Source organism: Manis javanica, chromosome 16 (assembly GCF_040802235.1).
Source record: "Manis javanica isolate MJ-LG chromosome 16, MJ_LKY, whole genome shotgun sequence".
In the NCBI taxonomy this organism is placed as follows: domain Eukaryota; kingdom Metazoa; phylum Chordata; class Mammalia; order Pholidota; family Manidae; genus Manis; species Manis javanica.
This window is the reverse complement of record NC_133171.1, coordinates 59979964-59987594: the sequence shown is the minus strand read 5'-3', so window position 1 is coordinate 59987594 and position 7631 is coordinate 59979964. Positions and strand designations below refer to the sequence as shown.

Sequence of the window (7631 nt, the reverse complement as noted above, 5' to 3'; positions counted from 1 at the left end):
CAGTTCCTTAGCTTTGCTAATATTCTCTAGTTATCTCTTTACTATTTACTCTCAGCTGGAGACTAGGTAATGTTTTTTGCAGCCTTTGCATAGCATTGTCTTAGCAGCACTCAGTATAGTTAGTTAACTCTTAGTCTTTGACTTCCTAGAAATGCTAGATAAGGAACAAGGTAGCAGATTAATTTGTGTGTGTGTGTCTGACTCTCTCTCTGTCTCCCTCCCTCCCTCCCTCCAGGCTGTGTCTGAGGACCAGCAGCCCAAGGGCAAAAAGGGAAAGGAAGAGAAGTCAAAGGGGAATGCCAAGGTAAGAGAGTATTGGCAGGAGGAGGTATTGGGTCTCAGGAATTAGAGCATTTCATCAGACCCGCTGTCTTTTCACTGTTAGCCTCAAAATAAATTTGCTGCTCTGGACGATGAAGAGGAGGAGGAAGAAGAGGAAATAATAAAAGAAAAGGAGCCACCCAAACAAGGGAAGGAGAAGGCCAAGAAGGCAGAGCAGGTGTGTATTTTGGTGTCAGGGGAAGGTGGGTTGAGGGACTAGGGCTCTGTGGCTCTTGGGAGTTGGGCATGATCTGGTGGTATTGTTAATTTCCAGGCCAGGCATTGCCAAACTTTTATAAGCATCCACATATAATCTGTGGTGCATGTGCTTCCTTTTTTTTTTTTTTAAACAACTCTGAAAGTGTAAAGACCATTCTTAGCCCAGTGGCCATATAAAAACAGGTATCAGTTCTGATGTGTCCCATGGCCATAGTTTGCAAGTCCTGATTCACAGAGAAAAGGGCCCTAGCATTAACCTTAGAACCCGTCAGGATTCTGACTCTGCCACTGTCCTGCTACATCCTTGAGTCCGTCTTTCCAGTGCCTTGGATCACAGTTACCTCATCTCTATGATCTAGTGATCTTCAGTGTCCCATATACCTCTAGCACCTTCTAATCTGTGATTCTTCAGGATTCCTCAGTGGCTATACATTAGGGCTTCCGGACCTTTTCTTTGCATGTTAACGTGTAAACTGCAGAAACTCATCCGATATATGTGGAAAAGAACGTGTTCCGTTTACTTTCCCTCAGTTGCATTGGTAGTTAACGTTTAGAGGCACATACACAGTGTTATACTTCATACATACATAGTCACACTTGCTATCCCGTACTGTTACTGGGGGCCGAAGCGCATAAGGGACTGCACAGCCAGGGGTGGAGAACTGGGAGAGACCCTGCTTAGTATGTCAGGACTCCAGGTGGAGAAGGAACAAACTGACTCTGGGACTGGGTGGATGACATGGAATCTGAATTCTGGAAGGGGTTCCTCATTTATTACCATCCCCTTGGTTCTCCCAGGGTTCAGAGGAGGAAGGAGAAGAAGAAGGGGAGTCTAAGGCTAATGATCCCTATGCTCACCTTAGCAAAAAGGAGAAGAAGAAGCTAAAGAAACAAGTAAGTCCTTGGGTTCTTAATGGTTACAGACAGGTAGGACATGATTTTCTTTTTAATACTTCAACAAGGGAACATGTGAATTGGACAAAATGGAGAGCTTTGGAGGCTACCACAAGTAAAACAGCTGGAATAAGGATTTTGTGTTTTGTGAGCCTGTCTGGGTGTCTGATGATGACATGGGGCTATGTCGTGGTGATGGGAAACTGGCAGGTGATGGCCTCGTATGTGTTTTTTCCTTTTCAGATGGAGTATGAGCGCCAGGTAGCTTCATTAAAAGCAGCCAATGCTGCTGAAAATGATTTCTCTGTGTCTCAAGCGGAGGTGTCCTCCCGCCAAGCCATGTTAGAAAATGCATCTGACATCAAGGTAGGGTCTGAGAGGACACCTGCCAACCTGCTTGCTCAGGGAAGTGCCAGTTATCCTTTCCTTTGGTGGCCGTGGTAGCCAAGGAAATGAGTGCAAGTGGCTTGGTCCACCAGGAAGAAAGTTTGGAGCTGTTTTCCGTACCTAGAGTTCTGCCAGCTTGAGTGAGAGACAGAAAAACCAACAGCAGTGGAAGTAGAGTGGTCCACCCTTGGAAGGAAGTCAGGCGGGGTGGGCGAGACTGGCTTAGGATCTGGGAGACTCTAGGAAAGTCTGGACAGGGACGGGAACCAGCATGGTGAGAGGAGGGATTATACTGAAGCTCGGTCTGTCAGAGGCATCCCTGCCAGGGAGAAAACTGCAGCTTCTGTCTAAAAAGAGCTCCCGTGTCCTGCTTCCTTCCTCTGCCATTCCTTCCCTGATGACTGCAGCTGGAGAAGTTCAGCATCTCAGCCCATGGCAAGGAGTTATTTGTCAACGCAGACCTGTACATTGTAGCCGGCCGCCGCTACGGGCTTGTGGGACCCAACGGGTGAGAAGGGGGTTGGAGGTGTGAGGGAGTGGGCAGGAAGGAGAAGAAGAGATCTGTCCATGGCAGCCTGGTCCCAGCAGCTCTCATTCCTCAGCAAGGGCAAGACCACTCTCCTCAAGCATATCGCCAACCGAACCTTGAGCATCCCTCCGAACATCGACGTTCTGCTATGTGAGCAGGGTGAGGCCAGTGCTGGGACGGGGTCCTGGTGGGGAGGTGAAACAAGGGACCGGAGTGGTGGGCAGCTGGGGTAGAAGAGCCAAGCAAAAATAGGAGGAGGTGTGGTCATAGAGTTGGAAAGGTGACAGGGGTACTAAGGACTGGGAGGTGGTCACTAAAGAAATAGGGAAGAGGAAAGGCAGGAATGGAGAACGTTTTATGTGGAACAAGTACAAATTACTGGGCTGGGGCAGGCAAATGAGAAATGGACCTGCGGGAAAGAGAATGAGGACCTGGGCCCTGGGGGAAACCTGACTGACATTCTCCCTCACGTCCAGAGGTCGTGGCGGATGAGACACCAGCTGTGCAGGCTGTTCTCCGAGCCGACACCAAGAGACTGAAGCTGCTGGAAGAGGAGCGACGGCTTCAGGGCCTGCTGGAGCAGGGGGATGACACTGCTGCTGAGAGGCTGGAGAAGGTAGAGGAGATGGCGCAGGGGACATGGGCTAAGACTTGGAGGTCCTGGGACCTTAGGACACGTGTCCTCTTCTCCCTCCTCCCAGGTATATGAGGAGTTGCGGGCTACTGGGGCAGCAGCTGCAGAGGCCAAAGCCAGACGGATCCTGGCTGGTCTGGGCTTTGACCCTGAAATGCAGAACCGGCCGACACAGAAGTTCTCAGGGGGCTGGCGCATGCGTGTCTCCCTGGCCAGGTGGGCCGCCACCCTTCCACCCTCAGTCCACCAGGCCCTTCCTTCCAAGGCCAATAGAAAGAGTCGAGGCTGACTTCTCCCTCCCTTACTGTCAGAATTGTCAGACTCCAGGTCTTCTCTCCCCATCTGGTGGTACATTCTCAGCGATGTCCCCTGCACAGGAGCTACTCTACGGAGAGATTGGGAAGGGAGTGTTCATGGTCTCAGGCTTCTCTGGGGTTCTCTGAGTAAGGATCTCCCTGACCCTATGCTCTGCTGCCCATCCTTTAGGGCACTGTTCATGGAGCCCACGCTGCTGATGTTGGATGAGCCCACTAATCATCTGGACCTCAATGCTGTCATCTGGCTCAATAAGTGAGTTGCCGTTGATTACATCATTGGTTCCCATTCTGCCCGGTTTGCTCTAAGTGTACTCCACTCTGCCCTTGACAGCTCCCTGTCCACCTCCCCACCTTCCCTCCCTGACCCCATTGTTTCCTGACTTAACCCTAATGTGACCATTATGACATTTCCACACTCTTCTCTAAAACTCAGCTACCTCCAGGGCTGGCGGAAGACGTTACTCATCGTCTCTCATGACCAGGGCTTCCTGGATGATGTGTGCACTGATATAATCCATCTTGATGCCCAGCGACTCCATTACTATAGGGGCAATTATAGTAAGTAGGATCATTTGTGGGTAGAGGAAAGCAACAGGGCCTCAAGGAGAGGTCTGGGAGGGAGGGCCTGTAGGCACGTGATGATGAGCTATACCTTCCCAGAATCTAGACTGTAACACTTGTCCCTATCCTCACCAGTCCTGGTTATCCCTCTGCTGTGGAGAGGGACAACATTAATTCCTACCCCACTTCTGCCCCAGTGACCTTCAAGAAGATGTACCAGCAAAAGCAGAAGGAACTGCTGAAGCAGTATGAAAAGCAGGAGAAAAAGCTAAAGGAGCTAAAGGCAGGTGGCAAATCCACCAAGCAAGCGGTGAGCAGCTGGAGGTCTTCAGGGGGCTGGGGCATGGTTTCTTTAAGGAGAACGGAGAAAGGAGACTGTGGGACACCAGCCTGCATTTCAAGGGTGGCTCTGAAGGATGTGGATTTCTTCCTTTCCCATTCTGTCCAGGAGAAGCAAACAAAGGAAGCCCTGACTCGAAAGCAGCAGAAATGCCGACGGAAAAACCAGGATGAGGAATCTCAGGAGGCCCCCGAGCTTCTGAAGCGCCCCAAGGAGTACACTGTGCGCTTCACTTTTCCCAACCCCCCACCACTCAGCCCTCCGGTGCTGGGTCTGCATGGTGAGAGACTGGGGCACACAGGACATATGCACCCCAAATCCACCACGCAGTGTGGGCCATTCCTTTCTCCAAGTCCAGGACATTCAGGGGGACTCTGAAAATAATTGCTGATTTCCTGGCTCCCAGGTGTGACATTTGGCTATGAGAGCCAGAAACCACTCTTTAAGAATCTGGATTTTGGCATCGACATGGACTCAAGGAGTGAGTGGGTGTCAGGTGGCTTGGGGATGTGGGGCAGGAGCACAGGGGAAGTTTCTGGGGGACCTCTTTGACTACCTGTTCTCCTTACAGTCTGTATCGTTGGCCCTAATGGCGTAGGGAAGAGCACCCTGCTTCTGCTGCTGACCGGCAAGCTGACACCGGTGAGTAAGAGCTGGGACTGGAAAGGGGAAACACGGCTGGTCACCAGAGCCTAGAATCAGGGCGCCCCCTCTGTGGTGGAGGGTTGAATACAGAACTCATCATAGATGATTTCTTTCCCTAAGAGGTGCTTAGAGAACACTTGAGATCAGCTCAGGGAAAAGAGTCAGGAGAACTGGAGTTGCCTGGGGGGCACCCACCTCCGTGTGTGTATTGGTTATACAGGAAATACTTGTATAGGCCAGAGATGAGTGAAGACATAACCGGTATTCTGATGGGTCTCTTTCCCCTTTTTTTTCCTTTGCAAATGTAATAATTCATTTTTCAACAAAAATGAGCTATTATGAATTTTGTAGTAATATGCATCATTTTCCTGGGTAATATATGTCAAGCTTTTTTCCATGCCACTAATTATCTGTGTACATTCTTATGGATCTGTAATTTATTCCTGATTTTTCACTGAAGGACAATGTTGGAGTAAGTAAGTACATATTGGTGAATTCTTCCTTAGAATAAATTCCCTAGAACTGTTTTTAGGATTTGCAGTATGTTGCCATGCAGTGCTTTTGATCATTGTGGCCATCTCCAGGAGAGTCTAGGGCCCCTTTCCTCACACAAAGAGAAGATGTGTAGAATAGCATTTTTAGACCCTCCCACACACCGCCTCTTACCCCATCTGAGGAAGGACCCTGAAAATGTACTGCCCGTGAGTCTCATGGGGGTGGGGTGCTCATGGTTGTGGTCAGTACCCCCAGTCATTACTGCGGCCTGTCTGCCTCCTTCCTTCTCTGGCCCCCTGTGCTCTGTGCTGACTTCCTGAGTGTGCCTGTGTGTTCCCACTTGCACACTGACTTGTTCGCAGCGCACATTTGGTATTTGTCTCCTTGTCAGCAAAGCGGGGAGTGGAACTGCAGTGCCTCTTCCCTTTCCCTGATCTTCTCGCTGGCTTTTTCCTTGCAGACTTGTGGGGAAATGAGAAAGAACCACCGGTTGGTAAGTTGGCTTTGGACTTAGGGAACAAGAATATGGTAAAGGAAGTAGGACTTTCCCTGACCGCTTCACTCTTTTCTTGGGCAGAAAATTGGCTTCTTCAACCAGCAGTATGCAGAGCAGCTGCGCATGGAGGAGACGCCCACTGAGTACCTGCAGCGGGGCTTCAACTTGCCCTACCAGGATGCCCGGAAGTGCTTGGGCCGCTTTGGCCTTGAGAGTCACGCCCACACCATCCAGATCTGCAAACTTTCTGGTACCACTGGGCTGGAGTGCTGGGGAGGTGACTGCCACCTCAGTAGTCCTATCTCCAGGCAGTACGTAGCAACAAAAGGAAGAGGAATGGGGACTTGGAAGACCTCAGCACACACACAGATACACCTTCACTCCGAAGGTTTGCCTTCAGAAATGGAAGGCAGCAAAGTGTGATGGACCTCCTTTTCTTTCGGTACAGGTGGGCAGAAAGCCCGAGTTGTGTTTGCAGAGCTGGCCTGTCGGGAGCCTGATGTCCTCATCTTGGTGAGTGGACAGGACTGTGGGAGAGGGATGAGGTGGCGGAAATGGAAGGAGCGTGGCACTGAGTGATGGAATGCCTCTACCTCTGTAGGACGAGCCCACCAATAACTTGGACATCGAGTCAATCGATGCTCTGGGGGAGGCCATCAATGAATACAAGGGTGGTAAGTCAGCTTGGGCACGCCCTCCTCCCTAGGGACCAGCCTTTGGTGTCCTTTGGCTAGGGCTCCTCCTTTCAGGTTCTGATTCCCCTCTTCTCCTGGTCCCTCCTTCCTCCGCCCTCCATTCTCACGTCTTTCTTCAAAGCTGTCATCGTCGTCAGCCACGATGCCCGACTCATCACAGAAACCAACTGCCAGCTGTGGGTGGTGGAGGAGCAGAGTGTTAGCCAGATTGACGGTGACTTTGAGGACTACAAGCGGGAGGTGTTGGAGGCCCTGGGTGAAGTCGTGGTCAGCCGATCCCGAGAGTGAGCTGTCCTTCCTGGAAGCCCCGGAATATAAGCTTGTGTGGCCTGGAAGTCCCCTGTTGTCTCCCTCTCTCCACTTGGAAGCCTGCCTCTCATCTGCAGCCAACCCAGCAACCACTCAGACACATGAAGGCAGAGCATGGTCTTGATGTGTCCAGGATTCCACTTCAATTTCTTCCTTTTCTCTGGAAAACTTGTCTCTTCTGCTTTCTTTAGACAACTGAGCTGGCCTTATCCTTGACATCCCTCTCTTCAAACAGAGGTGTTTCTTGGGGGGGTTCCAGCAGTCAAGCCTACATGGCCAGTTGTCTCAAGACTGTCATCATTCAGAATCCTGCCTCTGGTCCACCTTAAATCTTCAGGCCCAGCGGCCTGCCCTGGCCTTTGAGTGGTTCTGCTCTTTCATGGTGGATTTTATGCAGACCTCCTGATACAAACAGCTATTGCAAACTGGGCCTGGAGAGTTCTGAGGCCTGCACTGTTAACCATCCCAGAGTTTGGTGTCTGCAGTCTCTTGTCTGGTTGGGAGCAGCTTGGGGGCAGGAAAGGAATGCTGCTCAACTTGAATCGCCCTTTACAAGGGCAAGACATTAAAAAAAAGAGTTGCTGCCAACCTGTCACTGTTTGTAGATTCTTAAGAGCTGGAACAGGTCTCTGTCTTAATTTTCTCTCCTCGGTTTGCCTGCAGCATTCACTGCCTCCTCTTGCCCACTAGTGCACATGGGTCTCACTGGAAGTCTTACCGTGCGATAGTCATGCTGTTTTGAGGAGCAGCCTTCCCTTCCCCAACCCTTCAGACAAGAAGGAAAAGTGG

General features: G+C 50.8%; 1 protein-coding gene across 2 annotated transcripts in view; it reads left to right on the top strand.

Annotated features, from left to right (window-relative positions):
• ABCF1 (ATP binding cassette subfamily F member 1) overlaps positions 1-7430 on the top strand; it is a 16601-nt gene extending 9171 nt beyond the window's left edge. For both annotated transcript variants that reach the window (XM_017655501.3, XM_017655500.3), the window contains exons 7-25: positions 236-304; positions 386-499; positions 1339-1434; positions 1678-1800; positions 2229-2329; positions 2424-2509; positions 2827-2966; positions 3052-3200; positions 3471-3554; positions 3735-3859; positions 4060-4172; positions 4311-4482; positions 4609-4683; positions 4774-4844; positions 5803-5835; positions 5920-6088; positions 6287-6351; positions 6440-6512; positions 6655-7430. In XM_017655501.3, coding sequence (XP_017510990.1) covers positions 236-304; positions 386-499; positions 1339-1434; positions 1678-1800; positions 2229-2329; positions 2424-2509; positions 2827-2966; positions 3052-3200; positions 3471-3554; positions 3735-3859; positions 4060-4172; positions 4311-4482; positions 4609-4683; positions 4774-4844; positions 5803-5835; positions 5920-6088; positions 6287-6351; positions 6440-6512; positions 6655-6821 — 2025 coding nt within the window. In that variant the 3' untranslated portion in view covers positions 6822-7430. The remainder of the gene's footprint in view (positions 1-235; positions 305-385; positions 500-1338; positions 1435-1677; positions 1801-2228; positions 2330-2423; positions 2510-2826; positions 2967-3051; positions 3201-3470; positions 3555-3734; positions 3860-4059; positions 4173-4310; positions 4483-4608; positions 4684-4773; positions 4845-5802; positions 5836-5919; positions 6089-6286; positions 6352-6439; positions 6513-6654) is intronic.
• Positions 7431-7631: the final 201 nt, after the last annotated feature.